Here is a 23,758-nt window from a genome sequence, read left to right on the forward strand (position 1 = left end):
AGGAGGTCTCGCCCCTTTCCGCCCAACGCCCCGCCCCCGTACGCGCTCGGATGGACCAATCAGGGCCTCCTGCCCTCCCTCTCCACGGTTGGGCAGGAACGGCCGCGGGCGAGCGGAGGGGAGAAAGGGCGCAGACGGCGCCCTGGGCGGGGAGGCTTCTCCTCTCTCCTCCCGCGGAGAAGCCATGGCTCTCCTGGGCCGCCTGGGAGCCCTCCTGCAACGGGCCGTGGAGACGGTGAGCGGCGGGGCGAGGGAGCGGAGCTGGGCTAGCGGAGCTGGGCTGGCCGCTTGGCTCCCTGACTGGCTGGCCGGCTGGTCAATCAACTGATCAGGGAGCTGACTGGCTACCTGATTGGTTATCTGGCTGGCTGGCCACCTGGCAAACGAATTGATTGGTTGGCTGGCTGGCTAAGAAGCTGACTGTCAGGCTACCTGGCTGGCTACCTGACTACCTAATTGGTTGGCATGGGCATAGCCCCCCCATCAATACAAATCTGAGGTTCTGCCCCCCCCACACAAAAATCCTGGCCATGCCCATGTTGGTTGGCTCACTGGCTACCTGGCTGGCAGGCGACCCACTCAGGTGGGGTCAGGGATGGAGCTCATTCCTTAGAAAACCGCTTCCCTCTTTGTTCCCATCTGCCTGTCCTTTCAGGGTGGGCTGAGGAGCAGGACCAGATTTAGGTTTGATGAGGCCCTAAGCTACCGAAGGTGATAGGGCCCTTTATATGTCCAGCTGTCCTTTGTCAACAACAAACTGTCACTGTTTTTTTGTGTTGAATACAGTGGTTCCTCTGGTCAGATCCTGAGGTTTCAGCAACCGGAGGTGCCGCTTCTGCGCATGCGCAAGCGGCAAAACCCGGAAATATACTTCCGAGTTTGCCACTTTCGCAACCCAAAGTTTACGTTACCCGAGGGCAACGTAAGCCAAGGTTCTACGGTATATGCTATATGGTAATTTATGGACCTAATAGGTATCTAAAGACATTTGCACATAACAAAATGTATTTTATCAAAGTAATTGTTGAACTGAAATACAATTAAGAAGTAGTATTGGGGGCAAGAGAGTGGGGCCCTAAGCTATAGCTTGTTTGGCTTATATGTAAATCCAGCACTGCTGAGGAGGCATATAAGCAAGGGAACAGCGTGGGCCTTTACCCTCACAGCAGCTTTCTCCTCCCCCCCCCCTCGCAGGAGGAGCCGCGCCTGGACCTTCCGGCCGCCTTCACGGACCACTGGAAGGGCATCACCCAGTATTACCTGGAGACCACCGGTAGGAACCCCTGTGGCCACGAATGCCAGCACTCCCTTTTGTGTGCATCCACACCTTGCTTTTCTTCTTGTTGAGCCGTTGCTACTTCCTTTACCGTTGCTCTTGCTGTTGATTGAAGGAAACGCAAAGCTTATGGCACACAGTTATTTTGTGGAGGTGGAGGAAGTTTCTTAGATTAAGTTAGCTGTGATTCCTGCATTGCAAGGGGGTTGGGCCAGATGACACTTTGGGTCCCTTCCAGCTCCACAGTTCTATGATTCTGTGAATGTTCTTTTCCGAAGGAAGGCAGGTGACATGCAGGCTGAAAGGGAAAATAATATATTTGTGGCCCAAGTTGTCCTGACCTGTCAGACCGGTGTGGCACACATTCAAATGAGGCTATATATGGAGTTGAGATGCTTATCTCCCACCTTCCTGCCCAAAAAGTACCCTGGAGACACTCTTATCAAAATGATAATAAATCTTTCCCTTAAAAAACAAACAAACCATGAAATCAAGGTGAGCAAAGGGGAATCTATAGGGACAGAATGGGCTAGTTTTTTCTGCCATTTCCCCCTTTTAAGGATACATGACACCTTTGGATCCAGCTGACATTTCCGAAGAACTTTGAAAGGCAGGAGTATATGATGATAGTATGAGAAAATGCCATAGAGTGGGCCAGTCCTTGTTTTCCAAGAGGGAACCACCCTGCTGTTTTGCGAAAGAGCAAGTAGAAATACTTGTATAAATAAAATTATGGATAAAAGCCAGTTAACACTGGCAAAAAATAAATCCTGGCCCATAAATCAGCCTCCACTTGTGTGGTGTCCTCCAGATGTTAATGAACTGCTACAACTTCATCATCCCTGACCCTCCAGTCTTGCTGTCTTGGAATCTGGAGGTTGGGGAAAGCTGCTACAGAGCTTCTGGGATCAGAGTCTGATTGAGAAGCAGCACAGATCCTTTAGCCCTATTCAGAACTTGCCATGCAGTTGCAGAGAGGTCTGCAGCTGCATTCTGCAGGTATTAGTTCTGGATATTAATTTTTATTACATTAATATCAGACCCTTCCTCCCAAAGGAGCCCAGGGGAGCAAACAACAAGGAAGAAAGCAAAAACATATTAAAATGTTTTTAAATAATGCTGTTCAACCATCTTTTCAGTGCTTGGGTAAAGGAATGAATGAGATCCCTGTGTCTGATGAAAAACGGGTGAGTGGGTATGCTTGTGACAAGCTGATTGTCTTTTCTCAAGATGAAAACAAGCCAGCAAAAGAGACGGACATCCCCTGGCGCTTGAAACAGATGCTAGATATCCTAGCGTACGAGGAGAAGAAGCAGCCATCGGGGGAGACAGGACCCTGTTTGGAGTACTTGCTTCAACACAAAATCCTGGAGACCCTCAGCACTCTGGCAAAAGCAGAGGTACCACAGCTTCCTTTCTGAGGCAGTTCTGTACTTTTCTGCTGTCCCTCCCACCCAAGCAGCGTCTGCTTTGCTGAAATGCAATAGGAGCAGGGCCTTTTTGGCAGTGGCGCCACTGGCTGCAGGCATGACCCTCACTTTGCATGGAGGAGTCAGGCAGTGGAAGAGAATTGCATGCCCAGTTTAAGGGGTTCCACAGAGGATGCCTGGTCTGAGAGCTCCCCAAAATCCGGTTGCTGGGTTTATCTTTTAAGCCAAGGATGTGGAACCTGTGGCACTCCAGGTACTGTTGGATTGTCCGCCCCAGCCAACATGGCCAGCGTACCTCCCATGTACTATTCATGAGGCAGAAACAGAAGCAGAAGCCAGCTTTAAACACCTCCTAAAGATCCATCTCTAAGCAGGCACTCCCAGCCTCTTAAGAGTCATCACGTGATCCTACCAGATTATTTATTGATGTTTAACTGAATGTTTTATTGATGGCTTCTCTGTTTTTACCAATGTATTTCTTTTTATTTTTGGTTTTAAATGTTGTAGAGACATTTTTCTTCTTTAAATCATCTTACCGTGTTTTATGTTAGCCGCTTAAAGATTTTACATACTTTAAATATATATATATATATATTAGATTTTCCATAATTATAACAAATATCACATAACGGAATAACACACAAAAACAAAAAGTAAAATACATCAAGAAATAAACAAAAATAAACAATGAAAACAAATTAATTCTTTAAAAGTCCAACCTTATAAACATCTTAATTGACTTCCTCCAGTCCCTCCCTTCCTTTTCCTTTTAATTGAATGTAACAGCTTTCCAATATCATTATTAAACTAAAATATCTCCAATTATAAGTTTTTCACTTTTCTTAGTGTTCTAAATCCCATTTATTTGATTATATCCTAATTTAATCCTAGACCTGTTTGTTACTTTCAAGTAGTTTCTAATTTTTTATATTACAATATTTGTTCAAGTACTTAAATTTCCTCCAATCTTCTTGAAATTCCTCTTCTTTCTGGTCGCGGATTCTTCCAGTCAGGTCAGCCAGCTCCAAAAAGTCCATCATTTTCATCTGCCATAAAGATTTTACATACTAAGTGGTTTATGAACATTATTGATGGGGATGATCATGGAACTCTCCTGCAGAATAAATTCAATCCACAGGCACCTTTTCTTTTCCCTTCTCTATTCAAGTAGGTGTTTGGAGGCAGCAGCTAGGCATAACTCGAAGGGCTGTTGCTGGGCTATTTTATGCTTTCTGGGTTGCTGTTGGTTTTTTTGCAATTTTAGAGTGCTTAACTGAACTCCTAATTTTTGGCGTTGTGTTTTGTTTTGCTGTTCACACTGACTTGTCTGAGTCAGGCTCAAGGCTCCTTGAAGCCTGGTGGCAGGAGGGACAGGGCAGGATCTTCCGAAGGGACCCTCTGTAGCAGTACTCTTGTCTCTCTTCTAATCCCCAGTATCCCACGGGGATGAGGTCTCACGTGCTCCTCTTCTTCAGCCGCTTGCTGGGACAAATGCAATGCCCTCTGCTGCATTACCTAAACGTGTACAGGCCTGTCCAGGTGAGTTCCTTTCTGCTGAGCCAGCCAGGGTTCGTCTGAGTTGCCCGTGCCAAAGAAGGCAATTTCTGGCACTCCCCTCTCCGTCAAATCTGGCGAAAGTTCCAATTAGCATTGTACTCCGTGCTGACAAAGAAAAATCAAATTCTGTGCCAAGGCAACTCAAGTTCTGCTACAAGAGCAGGATTCCATTTTCGAAAACAAAGCAGACTTGCATGTTTTCTCTTGGTTTGCGTGATTCTGAGCCCTGGGCTCAAAACTCTTTTGGTTACAATAAGATTGCATCTTATGTGTGGGTTTGATGTATAAAAACTCTTTTTGCAGTGGGTTTTCCCTGCACAGAAAAAGTTATTAATCTCTCCAACTTGCTTGCATTTAACTTGCAGGATTTCAGCCAGCGGCCTTCAACCACGTATGGTTGAAATTGAGCATCTTAAATGTGTGTAAGATGCGATTGTAAAAGGTAAAGGGACCCCTGACCATTAGGTCCAGTCGTGGCTGACTCTGGGGTTGCGGCGCTCATCTCGCTTTATTGGCCGAGGGAGCCGGCGTACAGCTTCCGGGTCATGTGGCCAGCATGACTAAGCCGCTTTCTGGTGAACCAGAGCAGCGCACGGAAATGCCGTTTACCTTCCCGCCGGAGTGGTACCTATTTATCTACTTGCACTTTGACGTGCTTTCGAACTGCTAGGTTGGCAGGAGCAGGGACCGAGCAACGGTAGCTCACCCCGTGGTGGGGATTAGAACTGCCGATCTTCTAGGCTCTGTGGTTTAACCCACAGCGCCACCCATGTCCCACAAGATGCGATTGTACTTTATTCTTAAAGCATCTTTCTACCCATTTGCTCCTTGGAGCCACTGCTACCCTCACCTATCCACCCGCTGTCCTTCTACAGAAACTCCTCCACCTTGGGAACGACGCGCTAGGCTCTGAGCCTGAGAAGGAAATGATGCAGCTTGTTGCTGCCCTGTGTACCAAGATCAAACAGGATCCGGCCCTGCTGCCCTACGTCCTAGAGGTGAGGGACTCTTGGATCTGCTTGCATCCAGGTGCCAGTACATCTTTTAACAGTCTGGGACAGACTGCAGAGTGCTCTTTTTTTGCAAGGTCTGTATGTGCGTGGATGACCTTTAAAGCCCTAAACTGCCTCGGTCCAGTATATCTGAAGGAACATCTCCACCCCCATTGTTCTACCCGGACACTGGGGTCCAGCACCGAGGGCCTTCTGACGGTTCCCTCCCTGCGAGAAGTCAGGTTACAGGGAACCAGGCAGAGGGCCTTCTCAGTAGTGGCACCTGCCCTGTGGAACGCCCTCCAACCAGATGTCAAAGAGAACAACAACTACCAGACTTTTAGAAGACATCTGAAGGCAGCCCTGTTTAGGGAAGCTTTTAATGTTTGATGTATTATGGTATTTTAATATTTTTTGGGAAGCCACCCAGAGTGGCTGGGGAAGCCCAGCCAGATGGGCGGGGTATAAATAAATTATTATTAATTATTATTATTACAGAAATACACATGCCTGATCTTTTATTGCTTTATTTTCAAAAGTTATACAGCATTTACTCAACAGAAATTATCTTAAGTCAGTGGTTCCCAAACTGTTCTCTCCTGGCCAGACCACTTAAAAATTGCTGAGAGTCTTGACAGACCACTTACCGCATTTTTCGCTCTATAGGACGCACCTTTTCCCCTCCAAAAATTAAGGGGAAATGTGTGTGCGTCCTATGGAGCGAATGCATGCTCCTTGGCTTCAGCGATAGCAACGCGAAGCCTCTGAAGCACAGAGGGAGCGCTCCCCCTGCGCTCCGGAGGCTTTGCGTTGCTTTCGCTGTAGCCGCCTGAAGCCCCCGGAGCGCAGCGGGACTTCCCGCTGCGCTCCGAAGGCTTGCGGATAGCCGTCTGAAGCCTGGAGAGCGAGAGGGGTTGGTGCACACCGATCCCTCTTGCTCTTCAGGCTTCGCTTTGCTGGAGAGGCGCTGCACAGTTTTCCCTCTCTGCGCAGCGCCCCTTCAGTGAAGCGGGATGAGAAATGGAAGGGGCTCCGTTTCTCCTGCTGCTTCGCTGAAGGGGCGCTGAGCAGAGAGGGGATAATTTCCCCCCCTGTTCTCCCCCTCCTATGGTCCGGTGCGTCCTATAGAGCGAAAAATACGGTAATTCTTTTCCTGCCTGTTGCCACAGTTGTTGTTGGTGGTGTGTGTGTGTGTGTGTGTGAGAGAGAGAGAGAGAGAGAGAATGAATCCCCAGTGCTCCCAAATCATGCACACCGAGCAGACCTTTCATGCTGGGTCTGCAAATCAAGCAGTGTATGAATTGTATGAAATAGCTAACTCATTTTGTTTTTGGAATCAAGCGGTTTACTCATTATTTGAAGGAGCTCAGTGGGTGTTGCTTTCTGCAGTGGGTGCTCAGCTGCAAAGCTCAGGTTCATTCCAAGAGTGGTGATCAGGCACAGGCAAACTCGGCCCTCCAGATGTTTTGAGACTACAATTCCCATCATCCCTGATCACTGGTCCTGTTAGCTAGGGGTGATGGGAGATGTAGTCCCAAAACATCTGAAGGGCTGAGTTTTCCTGTGCCTGGTGTTGATTCTGGAGGAGCCACCTATGGGTTGGACCCAGCTGGGGGATTGTGTCTTTGCTTGATTTCCCACCTTAAGCCCAGCATACCAAACAGGGATAATGTAGCCAGATTCTCCCCCCGTTTTCAAGGGCAAGAATGTGGCGAGTGGTCAGAAAGTGGATCCGGCCTTCCAGCCTCAGGGAGCAACAGCAGAGCCAGCCTTGGACCCTTCCCGGACCCTGCCCACCCCTGTAGAGCAGGACAGAAGACTGTGCCCAGAGGAAGCTTCCTGCGAGGTGCGGCTTGTGGAACCAGCCTCCTCTGCCCCAAACCTGGTGACCTCCCTCATCAGCTTGTGCAAGAGCAAGGTACAGGGCCGTGGGGTGGGGCGTACGCTGCCTCTTGCTAGGGCAGGTGGAGAAGGTGAGACTTCATATCAAGGAGGGGCTTCAGGAGCGTTGTTTTCCCTCCCTTGCAGAAGAGGAAGGTTGCCCTCAAAGCTCAGGAGAACCTTCTACTGCTAACAAGCATCGACCATCGAGCAGCTGCCCTGGCTCTGGCGCGAGACAGCAGGCTTTGCCCCCTGGTGGCTGACCACCTCTGCATGCTGTGTGAGGCCATCCCAGCCACTGTCAACCCTGCCGATGTCACCACGCTTCAGCCGGTCAGCTGGAGGTAAAGATACCCCCAGAGTTTGGTTTGTTTTTTTAAAAAAAGTTTTTATTGGTTTTCCAAAAAATTTAAACAAACATAAATCTTAACTGTACTTAATCCATTCTTCATAACATTTTTAGGTGACTTCCTCTAATCCCTCTGGCTGAGTTTCAGTATATATCTTTGTAACCGTTTTTCAAAACCAAATTTCTCATAAGATTAACTTAACCACTTAACGTCATTCTTTCTTTTCATTTGAACTTTAAACATTTTATTCTCTAACATCACATATTTCAATCCTAAGCCTGTCTGATATTTGCAAATTTTCCCAATTAAGTTATCTTAACATATCTAACTAAATTTCATCCATTCCTTCTGGTACTCCTCCTCCTTCTGGTCGCGGACTCTTCCAGTCGGGTCGGCTAGCTCTGAAAAGTCCATCATCTTCATCTGCCATTCAAGATACCCCCAGAGTTTTGGGGCCACAAGGGGGCCTAGACCTTAGTCCTCCTCCAGCAATTGAAGTGGCCTAGCTGGTTTTGCATGGCTTGTTCCCTGGGAACCAAGGAGCCCTCATTGGGGCTGTTTAGGATGACGTATTGCTTCTGAAGACCAGTTGCTAGACACCCCAGGAGGGGAGGGTGCTCTTGGGCTCGGATCCTGCTTGCACATTTCCCTTTTGGGAATCTGGTTGGCCTGATCCCACTGGGTTCTTCTTGACGTTCTTATGGGTGCAGGTTTCTCCCTCCCAGCCCACAAGTCTCCATAAATCCATACACCATTTTGTAAAAAAACAACCAACCAACTTCCAAATGCAATGCTGCCAATTAATAATTACTGTATTTTTCGCTCCATAACACGCACCTGGCCATAAGACACACATAGTTTTTAGAGGAGGAAAAGAAGAAAAAAAATACGAAACAGTAGATATATGATTTTTGTGGTTCATGCTGTGGCCACAGACATGATATGTGATCTGACGGTGAGTTTGGGGTAGCCAAATGCAAAAATCCTGAGAATCCATGCAGATCTATGCTTTGTAACCACATTTTTGCGCCATTGCGGCCCCACAAAACAGTGGATATGTGATTTTTTTGGTACAGACTGTAGCCATGGACATGCTATGTGATCTGATGGTGAATTTGGGGTGACCCAATGCGAAAATCCTGAGGATCCATGGGCTTTTACCTCCTCCCTCCCAGGCAGCCTCCTTTATCGCTAGAGTCCCTTATCTCCCTACCCAATCGCTTGCTGATCAGCGGCTTTGTTTCAACATCCCCTTCCCTCTTTCTAAAAAGAAAAAAGCGCAATCTGTTTTTTTACCCCTGGGCAATTCAGCTCCAGGGACCACGCATTCGCTCCATAAAACCCACAGACATTTCCCCTTACTTTTTAGGAGGAAACAAGTGCGTCTTATGGAGCAAAAGATACGGTACATTGAAAATATGACAGCATGTTAAACGACATTTAATTGAGGACACAGAGTATTTGGCACCATTAAGACTCAAGCTTGTATTGAATCGGTACTAGATTCCCTATCAAGACTTGGACTGGGAGAGACACTGCCAGAGTCATTCTAGATGGTGCCAGGCCCCAGGGATGTTTCCTTTTCTTCCTCCCTCCAAACAATGCCTGGCACTGCTACTGAGTGGGGATAACAGCCCACCCACCCCCACTATAGGTCTTGGGGTCCCAGTGCCCTCCTTTCAGCATTAACTGTGCCTGCGTGATATCTGGCACCGTGGGGAAGCATTCCCCCATTTACATATACAGTGGTACATCGGGTTACATATGCTTCAGGTTACAGACGCTTCAGGTTACAGACTCTGCAAACCCAGAAATAGTGCTTCAGGTTAAGAACTTTGCTTCAGGTTAAGAACAGAAATCATGCTCCGGCGGCGCGGCAGCAGCGGGAGGCTCCATTAGCTAAAGTGGTGCTTCAGGTTAAGAACAGTTTCAGGTTAAGAATGGACCTCTGGAATGAATTAAGTACTTAACCCGAGGTACCACTGTATATTTCAATAACTTTTTATTGATTTTTTTGTCACAAAAGTAATACAGAGACTTTCACATGGGCAAGGAGAGCCAGTATGTTGTAGTGGTTAAGAGCGATAGACTTGTAACATGGGGAACCAGGTTCGCTTCCCCGCTCCTCCACATGCAGCTGCTGGGTGACCTTGGGCTAGTCACACTTCTTTGAAGTCTCTCAGCCCCACTCACCTCAGAGTGTTTGTTGTAGGGGGGGAAGGAGAATGTTAGCCGCTTTGAGACTCCTTCGGGTAGTGATAAAGCGGGATATCAAATCCAAACTCTTCAAGGGAAATAACAGTACAATAGCATCTTATGCACAATTAACTTGCACAATTTCAACCTTGTGTGGTTTAAAGCTGGCTGGTTGAAATTGTGTAGATTAAATGCAGGCAAGGTGGAGAGCTTAAAATTCGTGGGTTTTTGCACCGGGTTCTCCCAGCGTTGAAAGAGCTTTCAAGTGCTCTGTCTTGCTTACCGGAATCTTTCAAGATCTTCAAAGCTCTCTGCCTTGCTAGGGGAGTAAGTCCTGTTTGGTGCACCTGCTCTGGAAGATAAGGATTCTCATGTGGGGGCAGGTTTGAAGGGGTTAGTTCAGGTATATGTGTTTTTGCATATATCTGTGATCCCTGGAACTTAACCCCCACACAGAATGCAACCGTACTTTAAAGCTGAAGAGCGTATGATTGAAAAACTGGTATACGCAGAGATACAGTGGTACCTTGGTTCTCGAACTTAATCCGTTCCAGGAATCCATTCGACTCCCAAAACGGTTCGAAAACCAAGGCGCGGCTTCCAATTGGCCGTAGGAGCTTCCTGCACTCAATCGGAAGCTGCATAAGCCATGTCGGACGTTCGGCTTCCGAAAAGCGTTCACAAACCGGAATACTCACTTCTGGGTTTGCGGTATTCAGGAGCCAAGCCGTTCGGGAACCAAGGTACTACTGTAAAACTGACTTTCAGTGAATGTCAGGCAAAGTACACACCTCCCTATTCTGTGTCTCTATAACCCAAACCAGTCTGTTTTGAAGCTGTTAGACTTATTTTGCCTCTCACTCTCAATCTGCCTGACGAGATGTTCGGACAGATCAGTCCTCCATACATTGCTGAACAGTACCTCTCGCCCTTCCAGGCTTCAGGGCAGCTGCATTGAGGCGAACGCCTTCCCAGGCCAGGCCAGCCTGGAGGCTTTCTTTGCCTGGCTCGATCTCTGTGATTGCCTAGTGAAAGAGGCGCACCCGGTAAGAGACCTCCTGCTGAGAACTCACTCTGAAACTCACTTACAGGTGGTACCTAACACCAAGGAAACTAAAGCCAATATGCCCAGTAACCTCACCAAAATGCTGGAGAGGGTGCACCTCCACAGGCACATACCTCCACATGTGGTGGGAGTGCTCCAAAATCCAACTATTCTGGACAATAGCTATACAAGAAATATGTAAAATAACTAAGCAGGTATTAGAAATCACCCCAGATCTGGCCCTACTAAACATATTCCAAGACAATAATGCCCACTCATATAACAAAGAACTCATAGCCCACCTACTCTCAACAACCAGAAATGTCATAGCCAGACACTGGAGAGGCCTGTCAAGAGTAAGCATGGACCAATGGTACCAAATAGTATGGGAAACAGCCCTACTAGAAAAATTAACCGATAAACTGAAACGGGGACTAATAGAAGACGATACCTTCACCCCAATATGGCTCCCCTTCATCACATACCCAGCCCAACAAGACAACAACAAGAATCCACCAACAGCATATGAATCAATATGGCTAACCTGATTCAAAAACACCCACCCACCCCACTCACACACGAAAACAAAGATCACCACAGCCAACCACAAATGAACAACCACACCCTAGGCCAACCCCAACTTCTCTCACCACCAAAGGAACACAAGTGAATAGCAAAGAGAACCTGCACAAACAACACTGACACAAAAACCCACACATATATTAAGCAAAACAGAAATATCGCCTCCCGACCCCACCCACCATGGCCCCCTCCACCTCTTCTCCCCTTTTTTCTTTCTAATGTAACCTTAATGTCTCAACAAATGAAACTGACCTATGGAAAATGTAACTTGAAAAAAGAGGCATTGTGCATACCTTTGTAAACCAAGAAAACTTTAATAAAATATTTAAAAAGGAAGAGACCTCCTGCTGAAATCTCCACCCACATCCACGTAGTTAAGTCTTTGGAAGCTGCCTCAGGCTCTTTGCCCCTTTCCAGGGGAGCTTTCTGCGTTGTCACTTCTCCCTTGGCCTGCTGGCTGACTCGGGTTTCTGAATGAGGAGGAGCTGCAGAGATCATGATGAGTCATTGTGGTGTTTCACCCCACCAGGTTGTGGCAGGTGCCGTAAGTGAGACGGTGGCTCAGAGGTTCTTCCAGGGAGTCCTGCAGTCTCAGCTCCTGCAAATGTGAGTCCAAGCTTAACATGGAAAGGGGGGTGAGCACCAAGCCTTGTCCTGCTTGAGGGAACTCAGAGACCTGCCTAATAAGCCCATGGCCAAAGTCAACCCCCCCCCCCCATTCATCCCTGTCTTCCCTGGCAGGTCAGAACGCGGCATCCTTCTCTCGACAGCTGTCCTGACTGCCTTGGTAAGACACATCCGCTCTCCTGCGCTCCTCCAGGAATTGGTTGGGTTTGTGCTGGGAACCAAGGAAGAACCCGCAGTGCCCAAGGATTTAGGCCACCAGCCGCAACATCACCTCTGCTCCCAACTGATTGAGCGCTGCAACCACCTGTCTGACGAGGTGAGCTGAAATCCTGCTGGAAAGGTTCCACCTGAGCAGGATTCCTGCAAGCGTCAGTGGGGAGAAAGATGCAGCATGCAGCGGTGGCTCAGTGCTTGGGTCAGGTTGCCCTTAGGGGGCAACAGCTTGCTGGACCTCAGGCTGTTCAGGACTTCATCTTGATAAGACGGAGGTCTTCAAGCCTTTGAAGGCCAAGCATCAGCGCTTCCTTGTGGGAAGCAATCAAGAGCCTCAGAGCATGTGCAGAGGACTTTTTCTGAGTCACCAAAACTGCCATGCTCCCATCAGTTTCAGAGCAGGGTTGGGGATTATGGGTTTTGCTGGGCTTGAGGTCTTCTCCCAACTTGTTGGGAACCTACTCCTGGGGCGATAGTGATGACCAAAGACCACAGCAGACCAAGGAGATCCCAGCATGGGGGACAGTTTTCCAGCCCTCCCCCTGCCCCCCGAACCTTCCCTTGCAAAATGGAAACTCTCATGGTGCCTTTGAGGCTTAGTGAACCCCAGGGAAGGAATCAGGCTCAGCTCTTTAGGAGGAAATGAAGCCTTCAGCAGCAGCTGAGGCTTCCCTAGGATAGCAGTGAGCTCTGTGGTTGAATCTCTACTCTACGTGGGGCTGTCCTTGAGACTGACCCAGAAACTCCAGCAGGTGCAGAATGCCCTGGCGAGACTCCTTACGGGGTCCTCGCCACTGGATCACATTCACCCGGTGCCATACCAGCTGCACTGGCTCCCAGTGGAGTACAGGATCAGGTTTAAGGTGCTGGTTTTTGCCTTTAAAGCTCTATACAGCCTAGGACCCTCGTACCTACAGGACTGCCTCTCCTGGTATGTCCCACGGAGGCCACAGGGAGGTTAGGCTGGCCTCCACCAGAGCCAGGGCTTTTTTGGCCGTGGCCCTGATCTGGTGGAATGCTCTGTCACAAGAGACTAGGGCCCTGCGGGACTCGACATCTTTCCGCAGGGCCTGCAAGACAGAGCTGTTCCACCAGGCCTTTGGCCAAGGCACAGTCTGACCCCCTCCTTTGGTAATCCTCACAGAACTCTAGCCCAGTGGTTGCCATTAATTTGATTCTGAATTGATTTTAGAATGCTGTGTTACTTTTATTGTTGTTAGCCGCTCTGAGCCCGGCTTTGGCTGGGGAAGGCAGGATATAAATAAAAACAACTTCTTCTTATTATTATTAATAACATTATTATTATTATCTGCCAGGCCCCTTAGTAAGGTCAGAAAAGGAACACCAAAATGATCAAGGGGAAGGAGCGACTCCCTTCTGTAGAGAGTTGCTCTTCTGCTTGGATCCTGCTTGCAGGTTTCCCTTTGGGGGACTAGATGGGCCATTGGCCTGATCCAGCAGCCTCGTCCTATGTTCATGGCTTGATCAAGATGGGAAATGACAGTCTGCAACCCCCGAACCCAGCAACTTGGTGCCCTTGTCCCTCAATAGCTGCTCTTGCTTGTCTTGCTACCAACTGACCTTCCCTGCCGGCTGCCTGGAGTTTCTGTGGGTCTCCAAGGGGGGGCTCCAGGCTGCCTGAAGTGAGAGCTTCTCTCCCAGAAGGGAGGCTTCCCATGGCCACCCCCTGACTTCCATCTCCCTACACCTTTTTCCAGGTGGCAGGAGGTGGTGGAACTCAGCAGCTTCCAGTGCTGGGAGCAGGGCCTCCTTGCGGGCTTTCCTGACTCCTTGCCCTTCTTCCCTCTTCCCCTCCAGATCAGTATGGCCACCCTGAGGCTGTTTGAGGAGCTGCTGTGGCTTCCGGATCGCCGTGTCATGCAGCGCCTGGTCCTGGACCACCTGGAGGAGCGCAGCTACCTCCTGAGAAGCCCACCTGGGCAGGAGGAGTCCCTTGCTCATGAGCAGGAGCCCTGCGAGGATGGGTTGTAAGTGAGAGCAGGAGAGGAAAGTTGGGGGGCGGGACCCTCGTCCAGGCCAGCCACTCAATGCTTCCGTTCTCTGTCCCTGTAGAGAACTGGAGGAGGATCCCTACTTCATAGACGGGTTCCCAGGCACCAGCTTCCAGGTCTCTACCAAGCCGGGCGTCCCTGCCCCAAAGCAGCAAGCCCAGCCGAAGGACGTGAAGGAGGTGGTCAGCAGGTACGAAGGCAGGGCAGGGAGACCGGCTCACAATACATGAACAGCTTAACTGTGCTCTGATGGTGTTTCCTGCTTGGCAGGGGGTTGGACTCGATGGCCCTTGTGGTCTCTTCCAACTCTAGGATTCTATGATTCTATGAACTGAACTCACAAGGCAGGCCTTCGCCAGACTCCTCCACCCCACCCCACCCCAGCCAGGCCCAAGCATTTCAGACATGCTAGATAACTCTGTGGGTCTCTCCCCCCAACTCTACAGTTCTATGGTTCTTATTTCCATGAGGGCCAGCCAGGTGTGGCTGTCCTGACCACTGCTGATGGGAGTTGTAGTAGGCACAAGGTAGACAGGGGCTGCCATCAAGGGAGCTATGTGGCTTGGCCATTTTACAGGATTTTTTTAAATGGCTGAGGATTTTGGTTGGAGCTTGTATGATATATTAGGCAAACAACTTGGCTTTCTGCATCCAGCTCGGTTTTTAACCCTGCCTGGATTATATCTCTGCAATGTATATATATGCAGTGGTACCTCGGGTTAAGTACTTAATTCGTTCCAGAGGTCCGTTCTTAACCTGAAACTGTTCTTAACCTGAAGCACCACTTTAGCTAATGCTGCCTCCTGCTGCTGCCACCACGCCGCCGGAGCCCGATTTCTATTCTCATCCTGAAGCATTCTTAACCCGAGATACTATTTATGAGTGAGTGGAGTCTGTAACCTGAAGCGTATGTAACCCGAGGTACCACTGTATATATATGGGTTATCTGGTCCAAACCCCTGCAGGAATCACAGCTAAAGAATCCCTGACACCTGGCCATCCAACCTCTGCTTAAAATCCCCAAGAGAAGGAGAGGCCACTGCCTTCCGACGGTTAAGGTTCCATGTTAAGGTTCTTCCTAATGCTGACCTCTTCCTAATGCTGACCCTCACACCTGTGTCCTGGGTCTCAGAGGCTTCCTTGCACCCCATCATTGCCACCCTGCTTCCTTTCTCAGCTTCCTCTGCCTGGTTCCCAGTGAAGCAAAGACCTCTGCCTACCTGGAAGAGGCCGGGTATGACACCTATGTCCACGATGCCAGTGTGCTGGTGAGTCCCTTGTCTCCCTGCCTACCTGATCTCTGCTTATGTGTGATTCCTGGCATTGTTCCCTGCTCCTGCGATTCACAGCATTTGAGTTAATTCTCCTTTATTGTCTCAGCTGGGCCCTGCAGGAGCCTCTCCTTAGTCCCTTCCCCTGCCCACCCTCTTCCATCCATCCCCTCCTCTTCTGTCAGTTCCAGGAATGTTGTACCAAGGCGTCTCGCTGGCACTGGCCAAAGGCCCCTGGGCCCCTGGAGACCTGCTCTGCCAGCACCGGCTTCTACGAGGGCCGTTTCTTGGAAGTGCTCTTTGAACGGCTGATGCGCATCCTGGACCAGGTAAGGATGGGAAAGGGATCCTTGCTGGGAGTGGCCAGCATCGCAAAGACCCTGGAGCCTGGTGTTTCTGTGGCCTAGAAGCGGCAGGGAGCGACAAGTTTCAGGGCCTGCTTCCTTCTCTAGGATGGAGCGCTAAGATTCTCCACCAGACTGCCTCAGCGGGGGAGCTGGAAAGCTGGGCTCTGCTGTGAGAGGCCAACTCTATTTGGCCTCCTCTCCCCTCACCTGTCACCTGGGGGCAGCCATTCCGTCAGGCGGTCTCAGGGGAAGAGAAAGTGGGAGCAGCAGGGCTCATGGCATCAGCTGTGCTGGAGGCCCAGCTCCTTCAGCCGCCTCCTACCCCTGAACTGGGCCACCTGGTCAACTATTTAGAAATCTCTGCCTGAGTTTTTGTTTTCCTCATCCCTCCCTTTCCTTTTCCCCTTGTGTGTTGTGTCTTGTCTCGTAAGCCACTCCGGGAGCCTCTGGCTGATGAGGAGGGTACCCAAATGCTCTAAATAAATACAGTGGTACCTCAGGTTACATACGCTTCAGGTTACATACGCTTCAGGTTACAGACACTGCTAACCCAGAAATAGTACCTCAGGTTAAGAACTTTGCTTCAGGATGAGAACAGAAATTGTGCTCCGGTGGCGTGGTAGCAGCAGGAGGCCCCATTAGCTAAAGTGGTGCTTCAGTTTAAGAACAGTTTCAGGTTAAGAACGGACCTCTGGAACGAATTAAGTACTTAACCCCAGGTACCACTGTACATAAGAGGGATGGGGAAGTGAATGATGATCATCAAGTGAGCTGTGCATAAGCAAGCTGCTGGCTAGCTCTGTGGAGGCTCCTTTTATTGGCACAATATGCAAAACCAGTCAGATTTTGGACTGTGACCTTTACACATCTTCCAATCCTGAGATCATGGGGTGGTACAAAGTTATTTTGGCACCTGTTTCCATCGCGTCATTTTCCCCTGGCACGGTGTATGACGAAGGAGACAAAGATCACAGACAGGGCATGGCAGACCACTAAGAAAGCAAAAGGTTAGATAGGTGGCATGATGTTCAGACAGCTGAGGCTGCCTGTGGGCGGAAGTGTGCTTCACACCCAGCGATCATCCCTACAGGGAAGGCCTTGAAATGCCACCTTGCAGCTGGGGCTCATTCCATAACATAACAAAAAGGTCTTGGTTGCAGAGAGCAAGTGCAGAATGTCGTGGGTGGGGGGAATCGCTTCTCTCCTGCTCTCTTCCCTCCCCCTCCGGTGACCCTCTATGCCTGGCTGTTTGTGCAGGCTGTGAATGACGCCCCACAGTTGAGCCCCTTTGCCCCTCTTCTTATTCCTCCCTTGCAGCCCTACGCAGTGAACCTGCAGGTGACGTCGGTGTTGTCCCGCCTGGCTCTCTTTCCCCACCCTCACCTCCACGAGTACCTCCTGGATCCCTACTTGCCTCTGGCCCCCGGCTGCAGGACCCTCTTTTCCGTCCTGATCAGGGTAATGTCTAGTCTTGGCAAGGCAGAAATGGGGAATGCTGCCTGGGGAAGAAGGTGCCTTTTGGGGTGTCCTGTGCCTCTAAGCTAAGGGGAGCCCTGTCGTCCCTCCCCCCCCAGCACCTCCTCTCCACCTGACTTGGAGGCCTGACTCACAAGCCGCCCCGCTGGTCTCTCCTCCTTCCAGGTGATTGGAGACCTAATGCAAAGGATCCACCGGATACCAAACTTCCCCACCAACTTGCTGCTGGTCCGGAGGGGGCTGATGGGGCTGGTCCCTGCTGAAGAACAACAGTGAGTGTTGGGGGGACACGGCACACAGGTTGAAAGGGCTGGTGCCGACCTCCAGTTTGGAGAAAAGGAAAGGTAAAGAAGAGGCTGCATGAGATGAGGGGAACCCTAAAATGATAGACCGCATGCAGCAAGTGAATAGAGAAAAATGAAGCTGAATGGTGGAAGATTCAGGACAGATAAAAAGAAAGGACTTCTTTGCGCAGCACAGAGTTAAACTATGGAACTCCCTTCCACAGGAGGCAGTGGTAGCCACCAACTTGGATGGACTTAGAAGAGGATTAGAGAAAGTCAAGAAGGAGGAGAGGGTTGTTGTTGGCTGCTAGCCAGAATGGCTCAGCTCTGCCTCCACAGTCGGAGGCAGCAATGCATATGAACACCAGTTGCTGGAAACCACAGGAGGGGAGAGAGGGCCCTCATGCTTGAATCTTGGCTTGCAGGTTTCCCACAATGGGCATCTGGTTGGCCAGACGCTGGACTAGATGAGCCCCCTTTGGCCTGATCCTGCAGGGCCATCTTATATTCAGGCACATCCCAAACTCTAAGGCATGGTGTGGGGGGACGACCAGACCTGTCATTTTTATATTCATCTATTCCTTTCACAGTCTGATTAATAATAATAATAATAATAATAATAATAATAATAATAATAATAATAATAATAAATTATTTATTATTTATACCCCGCCCATCTGGCTGGGTTTCCCCAGCCACTCTGGGCGTCTTCCAATAAAATATTAAAACACAATAGTCCATCAGACATTTAAAGCTTCCCTAAACAGGGCTGCCTTCAGATGTCTTCTAAAAGTCTGGTAGTTGTTTTTCTCTTTGACATCTGCTGGGAGGGCGTTCCACAGGGCAGGTGCCACTACAAAGAAGGCCCTCTGCCTGGTTCCCTGTAACTTGGCTTCTCGCAGCGAGGGAACCGCCGGAAGGCCCTCGGCACTGGATCAGACGGAGCTGCGCAGACCATAGAATCATAGACTTGTAGAGTTGGAAGGGACCCCATGAGTCATCTAGTCCTTCCCCTTGGGAAGCAGGAATCACAGCTAAAGACTCCCTGACAAATGACAATCTGCATGGAGGAAATGAGACTGACCTGTAAAGGAGGCAGTCTTTGGTTTAAGTCTCCCCTCCGGCAAGCTCCTGTCCTCCTGGGCGTGACACTGGCCTCCTCTGCTAGGGTTGCAAAGGACTCAGATAGTGCATATATGATGAAGGTGTTTAGCAAATGTAAAGTGCTGTCGTTCTTGAGAAGCAGAAGTGGGGAGGTGAGCAATAGGAAATGAGGGCAAGGCCGCTTCCTCAGCCTCACATGCTGCTTCCTTACAGGTTCGGCCATCGTACCCTCCTGGAGGGGGTGGTTGTCCTCGAAGAGTTCTGCAAGGAGCTGGCGGCCATCGTCTTCGTCAAGTCCATGCGCGAGGTCCCCGCCTGACGTTCCAAGGAGCGCGCTGCCCCTTTTGGATCCCACACTTCTCAAGGGATGGCTGCACAGCTGGGGTCTGGAAAGGGCATTTGTGGCAACCCTAGAAGGCCCTTTGCAGCCTTGTGAGAACCGGGCCGCAGCCGTCGCTGGTTGCCTTCATGCGGGGAGAGCAGAAGCAGGCCCCCTGTGCTTGAAGGGCTGCCCAGGAGCCCCACGCCCAGTCCCTAGAGCCAAAGTCTCAGAAGTCAGGCTGCGACGAGGCGAGACCTAGCTCTCCCTGAGGTCGAGCGTGTGGTTCCTCAGCAAAGCCAGAAGTGCTCTGCCTTCTCCCTCAGAAGTCTCTCGCCTTGCCTCCAGTTGTGATTTCAGAGCATCATGGCTCCCTCCCTCCCTGCAGGAGCCTGGAGCCTGCATGTGGCACCTCAGGGCAATCTGGTACAGAAGATACTAAAGGCTCCTCCTGGACTTTCTGGGTTTTTAATCTCTGGCTTGTTTTATTTAATGTTTGCCCAATGGGAAAGTGGGGCAGGCAGGGTGACCGAAAGCTGCTTTGTGAAAGGAAGAATCTTCCTACTATCCATGGCTGGGCGTTAGGGGTGATGGGGCTGCCTGCCTCTCTACAGGGTACAAAGGCCAGGACAAGAGGGGGAAACACCATTTGCTCCTAACCATGGCAGACGTTTTCTTCTTCTGCCCCTCTTGCTGGATTGCTGGATTGATCTGTCCAGCCTCAACTCCTTTCGTTTTTACTTTCTATTCTAACAGAGTTTCTGCTAGCCTTCCTCTCATCAGCTGCAACTTAACCCCTTCCCAAAGAGCCTCTCTCAACGTGGATTCGCCAGATGGCGTTGGACTACAGCTCTCCTCATCCTTAGCTTGCAGGACCAGTTGTCAGGGATGATGGGAGTTGTAGTCCAATAGCACCTGGAGACCCAAGGTTGAGAGAGGCTGGGTCACAGGGTGGAAGAGGACCTGGGAGGCCAGGGTTCGAATCGCCACTCAGCCATCATGAAACTCACTGGGTGTGATCTTAGGGCAGTCACTGCCTTTCGGCCTCTCAAGGTTGTTGTGGTTGGAATGATATGAGAGAAGAACCACATGTGCCGCCTTGAGCTGCTTGGAGGAAAAGGTGAGCTTTTCGTTTCAATACGCAATACGTAAATAAATAAAGGCCACCACCAGCAGCCCTGGCTGGGGCAGGCTCCACCCACCATGGCCAGGCACGGCGTCCAGTCCGTTGTGGGTCTAAAGACTCTTTTCAAGTGCAATACATGTGAGGAGGGAATCTGCCCCCCTCTCCGTAAGCTGGGGCGCACTTGGTGTCTCCACACTGCAGCTACAGATTCTCTGCTTCTACCCTGATGGGTTTCTTACTCGTGCCTTGAAATAAATAATCTGTGGTAAACGTCCTGGCTTTGCTCACGCTCATGTTTAGGACCTGTGGGAAGTCGCTGAGCCCCCTTTTCTCATTTACAAACAAGAACATGCAGAAACAGTAGAACACGAGGGGAAACTGGCCTTTTTATTTTTATTTTTACCAAGCCTGGCTGGATTCTACAAGGCTGCAAATCATCCATAAGGGTGGCAAGAGCTCTAAGCTCCTCCTGTCAAGGTCCTTTTTCTTGCAGCTGTGGGGAGAACCCAGAAGCTGGGCATTGGGGGGCGGCATGCATAGGTATTGCCATGCTCCTGGTGCGGAAAGGTGGAAGACTCACAGCTGTGAGCTGGTACTCTGGAGCAGGAAAAGGTTAATACTCCTGGCCAGTTCCAGAGTTCAGGCGCCATCAAGCCCTCAGCTGTTGCGTCATTTCCTGCAAAGGCACAATGCAAGGTGCCCCCTGTGGCACCACAGACTCCCAACGTCCCTCTTCCAGGGATCCTTGCCTGGCCCAAAGTCACCACACCCAGGGCCATCCTGTATCTCCACAGGGGGGTGGTTCAGCTGTGAATGGGGACAAAGGACTCTTCATCAAGCCTCTGCAGGATCCGGCTCCGCAGGGCCTCATCCTCCACCTTCCGCCAGAGGAAGTCTCCACTCTGCAACGCCGGGGGCGCTTCATCCAGCCACCGTCCCTTGTCGCCTACAGCCGCCATGATGTTGAAACAGATCCCATCGCTCTGCCCGGGCTCCTTCCCGAGATGCTGGACCCCAAGCAGGCCTTGGATGCAGACGGGCACCTGGGGGTGTGGCAGGAAGTCCTGGAGTAGGCGCTGGATGGCCACCAGGAGCCTGTGGCTCAGCTGTGAGGGAGCCAGGCCGCTTGTGGCCAGAGGAAGGCCCGGAGCCCCCGCTGTCCCCTGAAGCACCCACAAGTCACCACTGCTGCCAACGCAGACAAGCAGCAGGCGTTGGCAGATGAAGGCGCAAGGCAGCTCCACGGGCAGCGTTCGCGGGTGGGCCGGGCTGGCTTGGTACCGCAGAGCCAGCTCTATCAAGGGCAAGATGTCCCGGGAACGCAGAGGCAGGGAGGGCGTCTCCCTGTTCCACCACTGGGCCTGCAGGGATTCTGCGTCAGCTTCCTGAAGGGTCTTCAAGGCACCACCTGGAAGGGAGAAGATGCCTGGGGTTAGGTGGGAGTCGAGACAATTGTGCCATGTGTGTGCACCCACAAGGATGGATTTTCTCGGCTGTATGCCAACCCGATCCAGGGTTCACTTTCCTTGGAATGCTCAGTGGAGACTGGTGTTTTTAGGATACATGTGAAGGCCATTACCTTGCAGAGAAACTTGTTTAGCAACCTCCTCTAATTAGACTGTAGCCCTCATTGGGTCCAAGACCCCAAGAATCAGAAGGGACTCATCCAGTCTGACCCCCACCCCCACTCCAAACACACTCCAGATGTTCAGAAGTGGCCTTGGAACACAGCCACACCAGGACACCCTACTTCTTGCCCAGTTTAATGCTTTGTCCTTCACTGGGGAAAGGAAAAACACGGAGCCCCAGCTTTGAGAAGAGATTTGTGTTTGCAAAGGCACTGTTAGGGCCCAGCACTTTTGCCCTGGGTCCCAGATCTCCTGCCCATCTCCTGGGTCCCTTCTTAATAAGACTTACAGGGCTGGTGATAATGCTGAAAGGCCCAAGGCCAGCGAGAACTCAGGCCAGTGGTTTCCACAGTGGGTGGTAATAAGCCTTGGGGGGGAGGAGACAGGATTACCTGGGAGGATCCTAAGAGGCAATGGGGGGCTGGAGGGGGGCCCCTCTGAGGGCACTGATGGCTTATTTAGGATTGACCAGGCTGGCACCTCAAGTGAAACATCTTCCTTACTTCATATTTACTGCTCTTACTGCTTTCAAAGCTATTTTGTTTGGTCACATTTGTTCGTCTTTATGTTTCTAAATTATCACGTCGCCAGATAGCCAATTATTGCTAACAGCTATTAATTTTCTTATAGTTACTGTACATCTGTGAAGCTTTGTGTATGTTTGGGAAGTACATAAATGCAGGCATTTCATACTATAAATTTCCTTCATCTGCATGTTTTTGTTAGTAAGAATGTATAAAAATACTTTTCATGCAAAATTCTTCGTTGTATATATTTTTAAGCTGCAATGTTGGATCACAGCACGTGTTAATTTTTTTGAATAAATGTTTAACTAATTCTTACTATTCTGAATTTTTTTGTATTATCTTGCTTAGTGGGTGGTGCAAACTGCTGTTCTGGATAATGCTTTCTATGGGATAGTACTGAAGAAGTTTTGGAAGCACTGCGACACAGATGGGCATCTCTGCATGCAAATCAACTTTTGCAAGTGCATGCCCTGGGTCTAGGAAGGCCCAGCAAGCTTCCTGCATTCCTCTGCTGCTGTTGCAACCCCCAGCTGGCTCTGCATCGAAGCAGGGCACCTCTTGCCAAGGGGATAACCCTGACCTCCCAACCCGCCCAGCTCCAAGCCCCCCGGGCCAGCACCGGAGGGTCGGGCGAGGAAGACGAAGCGGATCCAGGCGGGGCCCCTCTCCTCCACGGCCAGCAGGGTGAGGGGCTGGCACTGCAAGCCCGTCTCCTCTTGGACCTCCCTCCGCATGGCCTCCACGATGGTCTCCCGGGGCTCCATCCGCCCCGCCGGCAGGTACCACCGCCCGTGGCACTCCCGCTTGGCCTCCTGCATCATCAGCACTTCTCCCTGTTGGGCAAGGGGGCGAGGAAAGATATATAGACACATATACATTGTGGGAGGGGGGCTGTCAGGCCGCCTGGACTCCGCCACTCCCTGCCGGACCCCCGCCTCCCTGCGTGCGGGCTTGTGGAAGCTGCAAAGCAATCTGGCTGCGGGGAAGAATGCTTTGCAGCGTTGCTTGGCCTGGCGCGCCGTCGAGGGGCCAAGGCAAGCCAGCCGCGTCCAGTCTGGGGGTCCTGGGCAAGCGGGCAGCGCTGGGCAAAGAAAGGGAGAGAGGGGAGCGCCTCCCCCCACCCCCGAGAACAGCCGCAGCGTCAGTTTCTCCTCCCGTCCCGCAGCCGCACCTCCTCGTTGAGCAGGACGGCCAGGACGATGTAGCAGGTGTTCCTCCGCAGGCGCGCCGGCTTCAGATCGCGGCCCTGCGGCGGCGCCACCACCGGCCAGCCCCCGCCGCCCAGCACCGCCGCCACCTCCTCGTCCTCCGCCGCCGCCCCAAGCCCAGCCGCCAGCGAGGACATCCTCGCCAGGGGCGCGGAAGACGCGGGGACGGGGCGGGCGCGCGGAACTCTGCACGCGCTCAGGGGCTCGCTCGCTCGCGCCTGCTCCCGGGTATGGGAGGCGGGGTGGGTGGAAGGAAGGCAGGAAGGAAGGAGAGCGGCTGCTCGGGCCGTTGAGGGGCGAGGCGATG

At 51.0% G+C, this 23,758-nt stretch overlaps 2 protein-coding genes across 2 annotated transcripts; one reads left to right on the forward strand and one right to left on the reverse strand.

Moving 5' to 3' along the window:
* The first annotated feature begins 38 nt into the window (after nucleotides 1-38).
* Nucleotides 39-19,434, forward strand: FHIP2B (FHF complex subunit HOOK interacting protein 2B). Its single transcript, XM_081203031.1, has 17 exons — nucleotides 39-235; nucleotides 1,195-1,273; nucleotides 2,507-2,676; nucleotides 4,141-4,245; nucleotides 5,139-5,261; nucleotides 6,955-7,173; nucleotides 7,284-7,480; nucleotides 10,620-10,728; nucleotides 11,839-11,915; nucleotides 12,051-12,252; nucleotides 13,968-14,137; nucleotides 14,223-14,351; nucleotides 15,339-15,429; nucleotides 15,618-15,761; nucleotides 17,097-17,237; nucleotides 17,421-17,527; nucleotides 18,857-19,434. Exons 1-17 carry the CDS (start codon nucleotides 185-187, stop codon nucleotides 18,960-18,962), a joined length of 2,220 nt encoding a protein of 739 aa, XP_081059157.1. The 5' UTR covers nucleotides 39-184; the 3' UTR covers nucleotides 18,963-19,434.
* A 1,390-nt stretch (nucleotides 19,435-20,824) lies between these two features.
* Nucleotides 20,825-23,695, reverse strand: NUDT18 (nudix hydrolase 18). Its single transcript, XM_081203195.1, has 3 exons — nucleotides 23,415-23,695; nucleotides 22,863-23,076; nucleotides 20,825-21,496 (listed from the first exon to the last, which is right to left on the reverse strand). The coding sequence occupies exons 1-3, from the start codon at nucleotides 23,586-23,588 to the stop codon at nucleotides 20,892-20,894; spliced, it is 993 nt and encodes a 330-aa protein (XP_081059321.1). The 5' UTR covers nucleotides 23,589-23,695; the 3' UTR covers nucleotides 20,825-20,891.
* Nucleotides 23,696-23,758: the final 63 nt, after the last annotated feature.

Source organism: Podarcis bocagei (genome assembly GCF_964188305.1).
Source record: "Podarcis bocagei genome assembly, chromosome: 7".
Classification (NCBI taxonomy): Eukaryota; Metazoa; Chordata; class Lepidosauria; order Squamata; family Lacertidae; genus Podarcis; species Podarcis bocagei.

Coding starts and splice junctions, on each gene's coding strand:
- FHIP2B (XM_081203031.1), top strand. CDS start 185: ATGGCTCTCCTGGGCCGCCTGGGAGCCCTCCTGCAACGGGCCGTGGAG. Junction 14,352..15,338: donor GTGAAGGAGGTGGTCAGCAG/GTACGAAGGCAG, acceptor TTCCTTTCTCAG/CTTCCTCTGCCTGGTTCCCA. Junction 17,528..18,856: donor GTCCCTGCTGAAGAACAACA/GTGAGTGTTGGG, acceptor GCTTCCTTACAG/GTTCGGCCATCGTACCCTCC.
- NUDT18 (XM_081203195.1), bottom strand. CDS start 23,588: ATGTCCTCGCTGGCGGCTGGGCTTGGGGCGGCGGCGGAGGACGAGGAG. Junction 23,077..23,414: donor CCGTCCTGCTCAACGAGGAG/GTGCGGCTGCGG, acceptor CTTGCCCAACAG/GGAGAAGTGCTGATGATGCA. Junction 21,497..22,862: donor CTTCCTCGCCCGACCCTCCG/GTGCTGGCCCGG, acceptor TCTCCCTTCCAG/GTGGTGCCTTGAAGACCCTT.